General features: G+C 35.2%; 1 protein-coding gene across 4 annotated transcripts in view; it reads left to right on the top strand.

Moving 5' to 3' along the window:
* The window catches only part of LOC147067447 (uncharacterized), a 36,065-nt gene extending 27,511 nt beyond the window's left edge, over nucleotides 1-8,554 (top strand). For 3 of the 4 annotated variants that reach the window (XM_085953977.1, XM_085953976.1, XM_085953975.1), the window contains exons 16-20: nucleotides 980-1,055; nucleotides 1,139-1,296; nucleotides 4,345-4,697; nucleotides 4,940-5,147; nucleotides 7,433-8,554. In XM_085953977.1, coding sequence (XP_085810103.1) covers nucleotides 980-1,055; nucleotides 1,139-1,296; nucleotides 4,345-4,697; nucleotides 4,940-5,147; nucleotides 7,433-8,292 — 1,655 coding nt within the window. In that variant the 3' untranslated portion in view covers nucleotides 8,293-8,554. The remainder of the gene's footprint in view (nucleotides 1-979; nucleotides 1,056-1,138; nucleotides 1,297-4,344; nucleotides 4,698-4,939; nucleotides 5,148-7,432) is intronic. The other variant, XM_085953978.1, reaches the window with a different exon arrangement.
* Nucleotides 8,555-18,456: the final 9,902 nt, after the last annotated feature.

Below are 18,456 nucleotides of genomic sequence, written 5' to 3'. Positions count from 1 at the left end.
TTGTTACTTTAATGTTGCATCCATATAAGTTGATTTTTTTTCAAACTAAAAATTGCATGTGCTCTATCAATAGATGTAGTTTTTGCACCAATTATTCGTAGATATAACAAAAGGATAAATTATTGACTTTTTAACTTTTCCTTTTTTGTATTTATTGCCAATAGATATTACAAGGATTATACATTTAGAGAAAACTTCCTTAATCTATCAATTCAGTTTGCCTGTTTTGATATTTGGAAAGAAACTTAATGCCTTAGCACAAGTTTCTGAAAACCAAAAAAATGAACGTCTGAATTATTTATTTAAAATCATGTTGGAATAAAGGCGTATAATAATAATATTGTCGGTGTAAGTGCAATATGGCGAATGAACCATTTTTGAAAATGTTCAGGCATAATAAAACACCTTATTTACAACTAAGCTTTACTTTTGAATATTGGTCTTCTGCGATACTATGATCCATACGTGGATTTATTTCCAGCAAGTAGTATGCATGGGTCATACACCTATGGTGAGAACTATACTAGGCGATAATTTAGAGCCTACCTTGCTAGATTTTGTCAAGAATCTTTTTTCTAGTTTGGTTTAGTTTATTTATATATATATTTTTCGCGCATTTTGCAAACCCTCAATGGCTCAGTATACAAAAAGGACACCAAAGGAGCCGTAGTGTCAGTCCAAGTTCGATCCCGTAGTCGAGAATTTTTTTTTGTTGTGTAAAACGCTATTTTAAAATTGTAAAATATATTTTTTATCAGTAAATATATATTGTAAGTAAACTGCTGAAGAACCCAAAGTCTTCTTCAAGTCATTTAAGTATGACCACATAATGCAGGAAAAAAAAGTATTAATTTTAATTTGGCTCTTACTCGGTATTGCACTTAAACCAATACATACAATTGTAGTTATTATTAGGATATTGTGTAATTTTGAAAGTAGTTCCTTCTATACACTTTATAAAATTGGTTTTAAATTTTAGGGCAAGAGTTGACGATCCAAAAACAGCCAAATACGTCGCTTAAAGATGGCCCACCTTCCAATCAAAAATCTCCCGGGTAAGTGATGAATTTTGCAAACATGTTTATTGAATTCTTTAATTTAGTTTGACGTCGTTATTGATCCAACGAGACTGTTTCAGAATGATGCCAGGTACGCCCGAAAGCCATCCTGGTGGAGGGGGCGGCGGCGGCAACAGTAGCGGGATGATGGATAGAGCTGGCAGGTATTCTCTGGACCACAGTCCTGGCTTCCCCGGATCAAATAACCCGCAGACCCCCAACCCTAATATTACACCCGGTAAGTATTCATAATTTTTTTAGTTGGATGTATTTTCCATAATATATATGAGGATTGTCCAAGAATTAAAAACCTTTATTCATTTTTGGCGTCGCGGATGTTGTTTCTCAAAAGATGGCAGCACTGGCGTGTAGTGTAGACTTCCCTCTCCAGAACGAGTGGTGAGCCAGTTCGGTAGTCGGTTTGAGATGGATGCTCCGCTGTCGAATCCCACCGCCTGCGAGATGCGTTCAATCAGTTGGTTTCTCAACCAGGAGGAAGTCCACCCTGTTGAAATCCATCATCTCACATTCAATTATGGTAATGTGATGAACCAGTGGAATGTCAGGAAGTGGCATACTGAGTTTTCGAGTGGTAGAATGAGTGTCCATGATGAAGAGGGGAGAGGAAGGAGGTCCTCAATTGGTGACGTTTTGTTGAAGAGAGTCAATGATAAAGTTCGTGAAGATCGCCGTGTGACAGTCTTTGAGATCGCAATTTTGATGCCATACGTCAGTAAGTCTACCATAGAAATGATTTTGAGGGGAAAATTGGGGTATGCAAAGGTGTGCTCGTTGGGTGCCCAAAATGCTGATGGATGCTCACAAACAAAACCGTGTGAAAAGCGCTTAGGTGTTTTTGAACCTTTTGGACTCATTCAAATGGGATGTCCTCCATCATCCTGCTCATAGATCGATCATCCATCGACTTGGCGCCGAGTTATTTCCATCTTATTCTTCACCTCAAGCAACATTTGGCCGAAAAACGCTTCGAGACCGACGAGGATGTGGAGGAAGAGGTGAGAACATTTTTGAGGACGGTGGCGCCAGAGTTTTGCGACAAGGGAATCAAGGATCTAGTGCCACGGCTCACCAAGTGCATCGATCGTAACAGGGACTATGTCAAAAAATAGTGGGGATATGTACCTAAAATTTTGTATACTTTTTTTATAAACATAAAATTTTCCTGATTTTGAAAATAATAAAGATCTTTAATTCTTGGACAACCTCGTATATGAATTCATATCTGAATAAATGCATCTTTATTGACGACAGTTGTGTGTAATTATTATTGTAATAGGCCAAGATGTTAAAGAAAACTTTCATTACTAGTTGATGCCTACTGTTGAATTAGATGCAATTCATAATTGCAAAAGAATGGCAAAACTCATTTTCACAGAATGGGAAATTGCGTTTTTCTTTATGATGGTGAAGGATAAAGTCCTCCATAGACCACTCCGAAACATTCGCAACGCAACCGTTACTGAAAACATTGCGCTTGCATTTGATGCGAATTTCGTGTTTGGCATCAAACCAATGCGCCAGTTTCGTAGCCATAGACTGAATAATTTTATTTCCACAATATTAATATTTTACGCCAAATATTCTATGAATTGAATATGAAAAATATACGTACACTAGCGTACATAGTCTACATGAAATCGGACATGCCTGAAATATATTATCGATGCCTTTATAAGGTGGAGAGTCCATCCGTGAATGTGCGAAAACTATCTATTCTCATAATATAATTGGGGTTACATTATTGGTTGGAATTTAATTTACTTTCAGTAGACTTTCATCTACATACTCAATATTTCAAAAGAAACTTATTGTAAAGTAAGTCTTCGACTTACGTGATTAATTCATTCCGAAGATGTTCGTGTAAGTCGAAAAATCGCGAAGTCGAATAATACTTAAAATCAAGTAATTTTTTAAATAATATTATGTGCTAGTTTCAAAGGATAAGTGTGAGGCCTCAGTGCCAGCGTTCGGCGCAGCGTTGAGCGTTCTGCGCAACTTAAATGTATAACCGTATAAATGTATAACCAAAAAAGACATTGTCTACGAACATTTTCACACACGGTTATACGTTTAAGTTGCGCAAAACGCTCAACGCTGCGCCGAACGCTGCCACTCCGGACGTACACTAAGTGAAAATAAAATGCACCTACATACATACATTTAAAAAAAAAAATAATGGATGAAGTGGTTTGATTTTGCAATCCCCAGCAGCATTTCCACTAAGTAAAAGGGTAAGCCTATCGTCAGATACCTTGAAACCTGGCATAGATTTTTCTAGTTGGGATATATAATATGACTGATCTGGCATTTTTTTCCATTAAGCCCAGTTTCATCCACATTAAAAATTTGTTGTGGCAGGTAATCCTAATTTTAATGATTTCCTGCTAGACTCTTGATAAAATTCATAGCTTCCTCTGTATCTGCATAACTCGGCAGCCTCACCCGTTTCTTCGATGTTCTGTAGCTTATTACGGCTTTTAAATTTTTGAAACCGTCCATGGTTTGCAGTGAATGTATTAGTATCAACACTATCATCATTTTTACACTTAATGTTTTCAAAACGACTCAAGGCTTTATTCTGTATGAGTTATAAGGCTTATTGGAATATGTTGTTGCTGCATATCTTCCATCCGTATAACCAATATTTCCATTTCTTCTATTAATATTCCTCTTTTCTTGGTAATTATCGTAGATTGCATTACTACTATTTTTTTTACAAGCGCAGAGAAACAAACTGCAGCACAATAAGCATATTTTAAAAATCGCGTAAGTACGAATTCACATAAGTCGAATTCGCGTAAGTCGAGGACTTACTGTACCTACTTGCAACAATATGAGATGAGATAAATAATAATACGAATCATCTATGTAATCATATTTTAATTTATAAAGTATAATTTGTCTCCCTTTTCTTTCTGTATTTCACATGAATGAACTTATGAGCAATTACTACCGACTTATATGCTATAACCCAATACACTACATTTTGAGACAGGGTTTTGAATGTGAGTGTCCTACGAAAATGAACCACACATTAGACATGCAATAGTGTGTGTTACAATTTCAAATATACCAATATTCAGCAATACATAGCGTCAGTGCATAATTATTATATTCTTCCACACTCGCGATCGGTGGCCTGTTTCTCCACACCCGTTTGGTATATCAGTTACCTGGTCATATCTGTAAGCATTTCATGATTCAATTTTTGAATAATGTAAAATTTTATAAATTGGCAAGAAAAATAATTTTTATTTCTCCGCAGGTGACAAACAGAGACCTAGTCCATCGTCAAATAGATCATCACAAGACCCCAACTCAAAAACCCCAGGACGAGACTCAATGGGACCCAACACCCCGTCACAGAATCTAAGTCAAGGGCCATACGCCCCCTCTCAACCCGGTCAGCCCGTCCAGGGGAATCCTTCCATGGCGTCGCCCGGGCACCCCATCATGATGGGCCACGGAGGCAAAGGGCCCTCGGGACCCAACCAATCGGGACCCGGGGGAGGTAACCCCGGGCAGATGGGAATGGGACAGAAGATGCAAGGGGGTATGGATGACAGTCCTACGGGTGGAATGCAAAATCCTGGATCGATACCTGGGAGTGGACCTGATGTGAGTTCAGTCTTGGATTACTTAATTTGTCACTGCCTCTAAATAGAAGAGAAGTTAAATAACTTATACCACAGTAAACATTAAGCAGAGGGTTCAGGATAAAACTACTTTTCCGGAGATAATTGCAGATCAACTACAAATTTGTATGGAAAAAAAATTCAAAATTTGCCAAATTCAAGAATAACTTACAGAGAAATGGAAATTTTAGATCTTGTCACTTATTTAACCATTATGTATTACAGGGCAGCGGAATGGGTCGAGGGGAACATGCTCCCTTGGCGCCCGGCGGTGGCGCTGTGGGAGGTGGCGGAGGAGGCACGGGCTCCAGCTTTGATCCCATCTCGTCTCTAGCGCAAATGTCACAGCAGTTGACGGGGGGGCCGCCCCATCCCCACCCACACCCTCATCCTCATCCCCACCATCACCCTGGCCTCATGATGCAGGATATGGGTGAGAAACATTTCTTTCATTATACTCTTGCCATTATTGGTAGTGTCTACGATATAGAAAATTTAAATGATTGAAAAAAAAGTAAAATGCTTCACACAATTTGCAACACTCTCAGTAATCCGCCGCTCGATAATCCGACAACTACTATAATCCGCCGTTATTTTTACTAGTTGAAAGCACAAAATCAAGCTCTATAATTTGCCGGTATTCGATTTTCAAATTCAGTAGTCAAGTAGTTCCTAGTATACAACGCAGATGTTTATTTTGGAAACTTTTCCTTCGTAAAACGTATCTACATCGCGAGGAAAGTACTGTACCATGGAGGAAAGTGCCCAAGGACCGCATCACAATTATGGCGTACTCCAATGCAACCGGGACACACAAACTGAAGCTTTTGGTCATAGGGAAAGTCAGGAATCCTAAGCCATTCAAGAATATCTGCCTCACTGAACAACTGATTGTGTTAAGTGATTTACAGCAGTGGTTTCCAAACGTTATGTTTTTAGTTTTTACTTTATACTTATATTAATTTTTAAATTAATTTGTTTTTCATACGATGAATGTGCTTGTTTATTAGCATAATCAATTTCAATAGTAGTCATCCAAATTCATCATCGACTAATGACAAATGGATTCTATCATGGGCCCCACACCAAAGTGAATATCCTTCACTTTGTCTTTTTAAATCAGTAAATGCATTAGTGGTCCTATATTATTCACTCATTTTTTTTAAATTTCAACCAAATAGACAAGTTTAACAACAAAATTATCGTTCCTAAACAAATTTGCCTCAAATTTCAACATTATGATTTGACCCTTTTATTTAATTTTTTCATGAGATAGTGCGCTTCACAACAGTATTGAAGTGCGGTGTTATAAAATTAGTCTCCATATTTTCAGACAGGTTTGCCAACAACCTTTATATGACTGTTTTTTTTTTGTAGTTTATAACTAGCAGCCGTTTTATAAACTATGCATTTGCAAACTGCAAACCTGTGGCTACATTAATTATGTTAGTAATGGTCGTCAATGTGAGGGCCAATGGTATTGTGACGTGGAGAGATGAGAAGTCGTTGTCGTGATTATAAGAAGGGTGTGAGTTTATTTATATCGCATATGTACAGGTGTACAATTGTTACAATAATGCAAATCACAGCACAGAGCGATGTGCTTCGGTCGAAAACTTACAATCGAATAATTCTCTTTTTATCAATCATGACGTACTGATTATTATTTTATTAACTTATAATTATGTAATAATTAGGCTATTAACTAATTAAGTGAGAACAGATATACAAAGATTATTGTCGCGGTCATTGATCTACAAAGTTAGCTATAATTGGATACCTACATGGAAATGCCTATGTATTCGATTTGTAATATCGCCATATGTTAAACTTTTCGCGCCTCCCAGTTTGGAAATCACTGATTTACAGTTTAATATTTAGTTAATAAACTTAGTTTATAAATATGTATAAGTAATTTAGTAAATACCTAGGTACTTGATTTTGATTATAAATAAAACCGTAATTTGCTAGTATGTATGCACTATAATCTGCCGCTGTCACTAATTGGACTCTTGTCTGGTTTTTGGGGTGGCGGATTACTGAGAGAGTACTGTATGTAGATCTGCTAGATATAGAGATAAGAATACTGGTGTGGCTGGGAGCATTGGGAGTTTGGCAAATTTTCAATAAGGCTGGGACAACACTTTGAACGTCATGTCATCTATTTGATTGTATATCACAATGATGTTATATTAAACTATTAAACAAATACTCCAGCGAGGCATTCTAACATATCACTTAACATCCAGAAAGAGCTAAATGTAATAAATACATATATCACTTTATGCATTCAGGCAGTTAACTATTACAATAAGTTAACCGTCTGAACTGCCAAAAAGTGCTATCTTTTATCAGCCCCTCTTTTGGCTGTATTAACTTTTAGAGCGAGATAGAGTACCTCAATTACATATTGAGATGCAAGATGCAGCTGTTTTGAAAAATAATTACGTCACGGCCGCCGCGCCGTCTTAATTTATAGATCCCCGCGAGCTGTCAAATATCGAGTGACTTGTAGTAACGTAATATTTGTTTTACTACATGCTGCAATGACATGACTAATCAAATTGTAGGTTATGTTATGTTTGACGTTTCAATCAAAATTTAGAGCATTGCATTCAGCTGCTCAGAGACTGTTTTCTTGATATTAAATCAGAAATAGGTATAGAATATTCGTCATGTTTTTGTGGTTTCCGTTTTTAATATGAGTAACGTTTTCAGGATGCCACATGGAACAAATGGGATCCGGGATGGGTCCCATGGACGGCATGATGGGTCCTGGAGATTTTCCTCCCGAAATGAACATGAGCCCCAAGATGGGTGGAGGACCCCCGGGACCCATGGGCCAGATGGGTCCAGATCCCTCTGCGATGGGGCCCCGGATGGGGGGTAAGATGCCTCCTTTCAATGGGGCCAATGTGCAAGTGAAGGCGAGCGCCCCCAACACCATACAGTACCTGCCTACGAGGCCGCAACTGCCCTGCAGTGCCGGCCCTCGTGTCCCTCCCAGCCTTGACTTCCTCCAGAGAGTCACGAACCCCATGCACATGGACGCCTCTAAAAACATGAACATGAACATGCAGTATTTCCCTGGAGGACCCTGCGGTGGACCCATGGGCCACAATGGCTCCCCGGGAATGGGACCCCGCATGGATATGTCTGATCAGATGGTGCCGATGAGTCCTCGGCCACAGGGTCCTATGATGGGACCCATGCGGGGTGGTCCTGGCATGCTACGGATGCCGCACTACCCCGGAGGATTCAACTCGCCCCCCAAGATGGCTGATCCCTTCTCCGGTGGCATGGGTCCCAACCCCGGTATGATGTGCAACCCCAACTTTAGGCCAGCCATGATGAAGGGTGGCCCCATGAGGATGGGCGCCCCCAACACGTCCCAGCCCCTCCCTGCGTCCATGGGGGGCCCGGGAAACTTTAAAAACTCTCAGAACTTCGTAGTGCCCAGCACGGCCGACCCCAATTATGCGCAGCAGTTCCACAATTTCCAGCAGCAGTTGTACGCGACTGGGACGAGATCGCAGCCCCAGCCTGGCCCGCACTATCCCGGGTACATGCCCAAGTAACCCCCGCTCACTCCATCGCTCTCCGCGCGCCTCTACCGCGGCGACTGTCTTAATTAAATGTAATTTTGATGATTATTATGGTAAAATTATGAGAATTGTGTAAAAAAATGATCGGTGATCGCGGCAAGTTTAGGAAGGTAGGCGGTAGGTTATGTTAGCGAGTATGTCGATATCGAGTAAGACTCCCTGGTTTTATGAACCCCACCCCCACTCTATGCCCCCGCATTGTAAATTTTAACCCCCTCTCTTCTGGCTTGTAATTAAAAATAAAATCTAACATTAGACTACCGTTTAATCAGTGTAGATTACGTTTGCTGAATTCGGTGATCTTTTGAGATTACGTTTATTTTTGTGACAATATGGTGATGTCTTTACAGTGTTCTGTAAATGATTCTATTAGACACATTTTATTTATTTGAAGTTTTTGTTGCATCTGAACAAACACGTGTCATATTCTCTATGAATAGTCATCTAATAATGCTAACTTTACATACCTATTTATTTTTTAAATCATCGGAATATTTGCATACTGTTGTCGACATTAGAATAATCATTGCAATATTTTTGCACGCTTTGCGATATAATACTTTGTCTTTATTTTTGAAACAGGAACATCAATAATAATATGAAACGTTTCGTTATGTATTAAAAATTTAACAAAATCTCAATACCTGACAATGTCACACGCGATACTAAGTTTTGAAATACCATTCAATCGTTATGTATGTATGAATATTGTTTGATATTTTGCAAGCTTATCACTTCAAGTCGTAGCTCAAAAGTATTACAATTATATTGTAAAATGAATGATGTGGGGTGTTTTTGTCGGGAAAAATAGGTAACAAAATATAATTGTATTAACTATCTTCCTTACGAGTCATGTTTTTCTTATAATGTTGTCATACATATAGTATTTGCTCAACGGTTATCATAGCCATCGTCTTATTTTATCTAAAAATGAAAGTTATTTGATTGAAATTTTTCAACATGATGATGCTTCTGGTTAAAAGAATAACAAATCCCAACTTTGTTATGATAACCGGCGACTCAGATACCATTTTACTCGCCTTGCCCAGTGTTAAATTAATTTCTATATAATTTATTCGTAACATATTTTGTTAACCTGCTAATTTTGTACATTATCCACTGCCGGACATTTTCTTTGATGCAATGTTTATCGGGTTGGAACCCCGGTAAAGGTGTACACAGCTGATTTCGTATTCAGTTGTCGTAACATACTCGATTGTGTCTTTACGTAGTTCGCCGGACACATGCGGACTAACAAGTACCGATGCCGTACAAATTTGAACATTTTTTAATGCCAGTGAATGTCGAAATAAGTGTACAAGGCGTAGTATTATTTTTACTCATGTGTCCAGCGAGTTATTGGTACCTAACTGACCTGACTCAATGTATTTATTTATAAATACTACATTGTGTAAATGAATGCTCTGATGGAATAGCATAATACTGTATTAAGCAATGAGATTTAAATCTTTTTTTAAAATTATTGATTATTAATTATTAATAAATAAATGTTTAAGAATTTAAAAATGGTTTATGTAGCGTAGTATTGTTGTTTTTTTATATTATTAAATCGTCCCTCCATAGAAAATCATTTCTCACATTAATTTAAATTATGCGTGATCAGCGTTTGCAGTTATTGTGCGGGGATTTTTATAAGAGTGTACAATTTTTTTCAAGCGGATTCGCGGAGTCGTTTCACTGAATCCAATCGGGAAATATTTTACACGATTCGAAATTCTTTTTCCGGCTGCGATGGTGATCACTATTATTTATGATTTATATAAAAATGCCATTTTAAGCATAACATTAAGAATAATTTTATTCTTACACTAATTAATAATTAACAAAATGTTAAATTAACCCCTTATTGTAAACCATCTTGAAATTTGTAATTCGTTAATTTAGTTGACTAGAATTATTTTGTCTTGTAGGTATGCCGTATTGTTTACCCCTTTATACTATACATGCTTTCATACAAGTATTTTTTGTGTTAACTTCCAGATGAATAATTGACCATGTTATTTTGTCAATTTTTCATATTATTTTATTTTTATAGTTGTGTCAATGTCAACGAAATTAATTTTGAATTAACACAATTATAATTATATTGTGACAATCAGAACTTGAAATTTTACTTGTTAATAATATACATAAAATTATTTCTGCTCTAATATATTTTTTAATATTGTCTGAGGAAATCTTATTATGCTAACTGTGAATTTTGACACAGCATGTGTTATTATATAAATCAAAATGCAATGATTGTGAAGATTCTAAAAAAACCAATTGCTTATATTTTCTTGTTTTGAGAAGATATTCCAAAAATTATCACTACCAAAATCTAGTCTGTCCGACCACACAAAGTTACGGTTTAAAAAGAATCTCTGTTCACCTTTTGGGTACATCTCTGATAATAATTTATATTAGATTTTTTTATTGTAAAAATGGAATACATTTTTTTGAAAGTTAATACAAGAATATTTTAGAGTTGAGATTATATCTCGTTACCTTACTTTGAAAATGTTCCAACTGACATTTTGGCCCAAAATGACTTTTTGGTGTGAAAAGGTTCCATTAGCCATATTCTATCATATTTGTTCATTTCAGAGTCATCTATTGTCAAATATGGGAATTAGCAGTATGCCGGAGTTCTATCTACATGTCTTTTTATATTCAAAATAATGACCATTCAAAATTTCAGACGCTCATAGCTCAAAACATGGTCAAGCGCAGTTAGAACCTTTTCAAAGTAAAGTAATGATCTGTTAATACAAAATTTTATGTCATTCATACACTATTTTGTTATGAAGTACGTGTTTTAAAAATCTTATTCCCAAAATGTATCCTGTTATGTGTGTATATTTTAAGGGGTTATTTAATTTTCATAACAGTTCCTTTGTAATTTTATATTAATCATTTTCTATTTACATACATAATAATTGTTGTAACTGGGTATACAAGAAATAACTTAATTTTCTACTCAACATTTTTTTATTTTGATGTCCCAATAATATTATAAAGTGACTATATTTTTGAACAATAATTAGGGTTACTTTTTACAGAAACAGTTACAAAACACTCGACAATTATTTGATTTTTAATTTATTTATTTTTTTATTTTGGAGACTGATGTAACGTTGAGTTGACTACGTAACTTGTGTAATTTTCATTTCAATAAACTGGCCAATAACCGATTGTATACTGTTTTGCTGTATTAATTATAATAGATTATATATTATATTTAGTATTATTATACATTACTATAAAATTTAACAGAAAATTAATTGACACAATGGTATTTATTTATCTACCATAAACAAAATGGCAAAATTTAAATCTAAAGATAATCCAGGCTATCTTTTTTTTGTTTGTTTGATGGCCCCTTCCCCTTCATAGAAAAATTATAAACAGATTGTCTTCTTTCTGAACAAATTTATGATAAACAAGTCTTTTATATTAACTGCCATATTTTATCATTTTTGATTAAACTAACGTGACAGCAATAATTTAATATATTGTTAACATTCACTATTCCCTATTTTTGTGGTCGAAACAAGCTTCATCAAATATTACTTGAGTTTGTTTTTACTCCCAAAAAAAAGATTTTAGAACTCCTTGTATTAATTAATATTGTGAGTTACAACAAAAACCGAATTATTTTTTTAATATGACAACACATATCTTGTTATATGACAGGAATATAAATGGCAATACCGGAGAAACACTGATTGTAAACTTTTCATAAATGGTTGTTGTTTTTATAATAAATAATATTTCCTAAATAGGATAATTTTTATAGTTTTATTTCCATAATCCGTCCTGTCTCTTCTTTATTTAATTTTTATTCCACAGGGAAGATATTTAATGATTATAACATTCTTGTACCTTCAATGAAGGGATTTCTTTCATTACAATAACTATCCAATAACATATCTACCATTCCCGCCAACGTGGCATCCTGTAATCACTAGGTATAAGTTGGGTTTTTTATGGTTTAATTTAATTTTAAAAACTAACCAACATCATCTGCAATTTGTATTTTTAGTTCAATGAACACATACAAGCATGTCTGACAAAGTTTAGTGTGCACAATCTATAGCAGGTGTCTAGTGACGTCCCGTGAGGACCATACGAATAAAAGAAAATAGAATGAAGAAGAAGAAGAAGATGGTTGTACTAATTCAGAAACTTTTACGGGTGTTACCACAACAACTGATGAAAGTTTCATCGCAATCGGATGAATGGTATAGGAACCCTACAAATAAAAGAAAATAGAATGAAGAAGAAGATGATGATTTTTCTAATTCAGCAAAGAAACAAACAAACAAACAAATATTAATTTTTATATATTAGATTTATAGGAAAAATCATAGCTTTTTCCATGTTTTATCATATATGATTAATTCTATATAGAATACGTTGAATCATGCGTAAACATGCCATGTTCACATAAGATTATTGTAATACTGATCTATTGCGGAGGATGCTCACTTAGGATTAATCATTACGCTGCATGATTTCGGATGCTCGGAATTAGTATTAATTTAATATCGATTTTATTTGGTGATTTAATTTTTATTTATTTTCCACAAGTGATATTAAAATACATATGGTAGAGAAAAAAATGCACATCACGTGGTATCAATAACTGATTTTCGTCAAAATCACCACCTAGGACAGTGGTGGCGATTTTTGAGCCTGAGTGCCAGAGTTTTTCAATATAATAAATAATATGTCTCCTACCACATGCCATGGAAATAAAAAATGCATCAAATGTTTGTGTAACTTCAGATTTTTAATGTCAACAAAGCATTTATACATCGAACAATTTAATTAAGTAAGTACTTATTAATGACAAAATAAAAGAAATAAATAAAAAAGAGACTAAAATAAAAAAAAAGGAGAACCCTCAAATCTTTATTATTAATGAGATTTTTGTTGTTGGATGCTAGATGCCAAATGTTTTATATCGGGTTCATAGTTGGTACCTTTTAATATTAATACTATCGACTGAAGGTACTTGATGGAATTTGAATTTAAATTCTAATGGATTCAAGTAGTTTTTTGCGACCCGGGTTTCGCCTTTCGGCATCTTCAGGCGCCGTGTACACTCACCAAAGGTAAACACACACTGACAAGGAACTCTCTTTACTCTAGCTTATATAATAAATCAAGACAATAAAGTAGGTAAATACTCCATTACCTATCAAGTCAAAGGTTACAAAAAAATACAATAAACAACTTATGAATAGTTGAAGTCTCAGTAAAAAACCGAATTAGTAAAAACCCTATCTTATTAATAACAATACCCTCGATAGCATATTATAATAAATTGTCAAAACATAATCATCATCATCATCATCAGGGGCGCGACAACCCGGTGTGGGTCCTGGCCTCCTCCAACAGCTCCCTCCACCTGTCCCTATCCAGTATGGCCGCTTTCCAATTTGGTACCCCCAGAATACGCCAGTCACTGGCAGCTCCATCTAACCAGCGAATCTTTGGCCTCCCTCTTCTTCTACGTCCTATTGGATTGCCGGACATCACTCTCTTGCCGGTTCATTGTCATTCATACGGTGCACGTGACCTAGCCATCGCAGTCTCCCAATCTTAATTGATTGAACTGCGCTGCAATCTTCGTACAGCCCGTAGAGCTCAGCATTATATCTTCTCCTCCAATTGGTGCCATCCCTGATCGGTCCAGGGTGAATCGTATAGCTATTAGCCGGTTAAGGATTTTTTTGACTTTGGCTGGTTATGACATTCTTGATATTTAACATTTTTGAAGTTTTAGAATGGAATTGTACTGATCAATAATTTGCGTTTTCATTTTGTTTAACACATACTTCATTACTTTGACCATTTCTTGATTATTACGGTTTATCTAGATGGAGAGCAAAAATACAGTAATTGGCCACTTTTTTATAGCTATTGGCCCCCCCTTTTTATAGTTATTGGCCACTTCAAATCTGATCAAAATGTGTGTTTAAAAGTGCTAACACAACCTTTGATTATTAACAATTCAGAGTAAATAAAGAAAACCATGACAATTTTATAGAAAAAATATATTAAATTGAAAAAAAACACAGATGAAATATGAAAAAATACAAAAAAATTATATGGTCAATAATTAATAAGAGAATCTAGTTTTTAGTCATCTTTATTACGAAACAAGTTAAGCATCTCTTCTTTATCCATCAAGTCAGAATCTTCCGATAGATTCTCTCTAGTCGATATGTCCAAATCATGGCAGATATATCACTTGGTACCACATAACACAAGTGTCTAATTATGGGACATGTTCTTTGTGATGTATTAAAATATTGCCACAATTGATAGAAAACGTTTGAAATTTTGGAGCTTTTTTCACCGCCTATCTGGTGTGTACCATTCTCAAATTGTTGTATTCTCTCTTTACCAACAACCTCTTTGAAAAAATCAAAGGGTATAGTTTTGACTACATTTTTTATATATCAATGTTAGAATTTTGGTTAGTTAAAATTCGTTTTGCTAATCTTTTTGTATAATAAACAGCGTTTGCATTGAAGGGAAAGAGACCACATGCCCTGAAACCACTAATTAGATATTTCGGCTTAATTTTATCAACAGCTTGTTTGAAACAAAATTGTTTTTGGACACCACTCATGGATAGCCTTCTTCCACATTTTCTTCACCGGTCCAAAAACTGATACATCCGCTAGTTGAAGTATACTTGTTGCATTACGATATAATTCAATTACGTCGATTTGCAATGTGTTACATAATATTACACTTAATTCGTACGTCATATGCGTTTTGTGTATATCGACGAATAAAATGACTGGAATCTGGAACTGGCAATCGAGTGTCGCCATACTTTGCTGATAATGTAAATAATACAAAAATGCGTTCTTTTGTCTTTCCTTTACCAATTGCATACACGTGAACTTGCTTCACTCGTTCTTTCGACTATTTGGATCACATTTTAATACAAGATTTCAACCAACCTATCCCTGGCTTATTATTGTTAAAAGGGTTCGGTCGTGGATTTTTCGTTAAAAAAGTTGCACGCTATTCACAATATCGTCTTTTTTCTGGGAAATCCTTTGTTTCCCAGGTCGCATATAATATTATCCATTCTATAGGATCACATTCTTCTTCTTCTTTGGTTAAGTATGGATGGGGTCCATATTCAGGTCGACTTGTAGGATTTTTCATTTTGAATCACAAAGTAGCTCAAGTAATACAATATTTTTTCGCGGTAGCTCTCACAGATATATTATCTTTAATTTCTTCATTAGCTTTATCTAACTGCTGGCTGCTATATAGGGTTTTTTTGACATCATGTACAATCTGCAAAAAAAATACAGTAGTTGGCATATGACGAACATAGTAATTGGCCACCCGGCTAATAACTGTTCATTGGTGTCACAATTACACGAAAAAAATATGTACCAGCTAATTTTCATAGCTCTATTAGAATATGTAAAAAAAATCGTGTTTATTTTTATTTTTCTAAAACACAGTTATTAGCATAATTGGCCAACTACTGTAAAACACGCTTTTTCAGATACAGTTATTAGCCACCCTTGAAAAGTGACGTTAATTGCTGCAAATGTCAAAAACAATTAGATCCATGGTTTCCATGCAATGCAGGTCAATGGAATATCTTGTAAAAAACACACATATATGCTGGGATATATAGTTTTTTAAGTATTTCAAAAGCAGCTTACCTTAAGGGGGGACATGCTCGTTGTAGGTCAAAATTGAGTTTTTATTGTATTTTCAAACCATGATCCTGGACACTCCTTAAACGTTGTAGATAATCTATATATATAATTTTGAAGCCTTATTATCCTTTATATTTATTTTAAACATTTGATGACTGCATAAAGTATTTTTGTTACATAAAATAGTATTCTTTTAAACCTCTCGCAATCGCATTTATAAAACCATTAGTATAATTTATGACGAGATAATTTTTGTAAAATATTCACGATAAAAAATTATATTGATAATCTCTGTGATCCCAAATTTGACAAGAATTAGGCATTTTATTATTCAAAAAATCGGCAAGATTAACACATTTGAAGATAATTTTAAAGATACTTATTATAAGCTATGTCTTTGACCATTCAAGTGTGATAAACGTCTTATGAATAATGATTGCTTTATAATAATTATTGACCTGAGAATAAGGTAGTGTTTTTTCGAAATACGCCATTTCTTTTGGCATTCCCCAGTGGTTAAGCTACAACATACGGCCGTAGCCATAAATTGACAAGCTATAATTAATTAGACAAGAAAAATTTTCCAGGATGGATTGCCAAGTTGTTAGTACTTCATTTTCGGCATTCCTCTGGACTGGTCCAACGAATCGATCTTGCTCAATTTCTTCCAAAATAATTCTTAAATCTTTAAATTTTTGTGTCCATATCGAACTCGACTGAAAATCTACCAATTCCATGAATTCAAACATTGTCAAGTTTAACTGTTGCTACGTATATGTGTCTGGATGGGTAATAAATTTTGTAGTTTCTTCAAATTGTCGAAACTGAACAAACCTTGAAAATTGTTCTATTGTTTTTCTTACATCAGGCTTTTCATGAATTTCTAGATCCATCATGTATTTTTTTAGGTTGGGAAAATACTTGAAATTTCTGATCTTAAATATTTGTAACTTAGCTTCAAATGCTTTGATAGTATCAAACATAACAGTAATTGTTTTGCCACGGCTTTGTAATTTTATATTTAGCTCATTCAAATGGGAGCAAAAATCAGTAAAGAACATAAATCTCGAAATCCACTGAAGATCTGATAATTCTTTATACTGAATTTTTTGCTGGTTACCTAAAAACATATAAATTTCATCAAAACACTCGACGAAACGCTGAAGTACTTTGCCGCGACTAAGCCAACGAACTTTATTATACATTGTTAATCCGTTGTACATCGAATTGACCTCATTTAATAATGATTCAAATTTTCTTTTGCTTAACACGTTGATCGCCATGGGGGTCACCGGTGACCGGCATTGGATTACGTTCAGGGGGCCATGGGGGTCACCGGTGACCGGCAAAGAAGACCTGCCTTAGAGTTGTTCTACAGCGCCGGCGGGCACGCGCGCAGTGCATTTTTCGATACACGGTGACCGGCATGGCCCTTCTGTATATTACTGCCACTTGGCCCGAAAATATGTCTTCCCAGTCACAAAATATAGGCTCACTAATGTAAAGAATGTACATAATAAAAAAAAAAGTTTTCCTTTTAAATTGTAAATGTGTTTTTATTGATATAAAAATAAAAATTAAATAGATTTAAAAAATGTAAGTTATAAAAAATATGTAAATAATAAAAAAATAGAATAACAAAAATGATTATAAGGTATGTATACGTACATTTCCAGTTTATGTGTATCAGGGCTCGAAATGGAACGGAACGCACCGGAGCGCCGTTCCGGCTCGTGAAATTTGTAAAATTATTGTTCCGTCTCGTGGAAAAAATATGTTGATCGTCTGAGCTAGATAGGCCATAGAATAGAAAATCTGACACTTATTTTTATTAAAAACACATACGATTTGATGACTATGTAAATATCTTCAGAAAATTTGTCGAGCGCTCCGGTTCGTAAACTTTTCCATTTCGAGCGCTGATGTGTATCCATGTATTATACTACCCAATTTGAAAACTTTTATTCCGTATTTGTGCCTTTTCTGTTTATTATACCATCTAAATCTAAATATAATTCGACCGCGAAATGGCACCATGCCCTCGTCAACACATATGGACAGGTGACCGGCGAAATGGCCGGCACGGCACAATAGAATAAATTAACTTGTTGGCGCCGCGACGGACACATGTGGCCGGCACATCATAAAAACCAATATTTACGTAAAAAAATCATCAAAATGAAAAAAAAACATTATATTCTTTCATAACCTATCAAATAATACCTTAAAAACAAATAATCATTTTTTAACTATTTTATGTAAAACTAGTTGGCGATCAATGTGTTAAAGCATACGCAGCAATATAATTAACTATCTTAGTTACAAGCAGTGGCAGCTGGTGGTCTTCAGAATAGCATTTTCTGGTAGTGCGCAATGGTTTACCTTCTATACCCAGCATTGGAGCATAGGGCAAGCACAAGTTCGCGCC

The sequence above is a fragment of the Rhyacophila brunnea genome, unplaced genomic scaffold (assembly GCF_057557595.1).
Source record: "Rhyacophila brunnea isolate RB1 unplaced genomic scaffold, BYU_Rbru_1.0 scaffold_4, whole genome shotgun sequence".
NCBI lineage: Eukaryota > Metazoa > Arthropoda > Insecta > Trichoptera > Rhyacophilidae > Rhyacophila > Rhyacophila brunnea.
The sequence above is the reverse complement of the archived record's forward strand: the minus strand, read 5'-3'. Positions and strand labels throughout refer to the sequence as shown.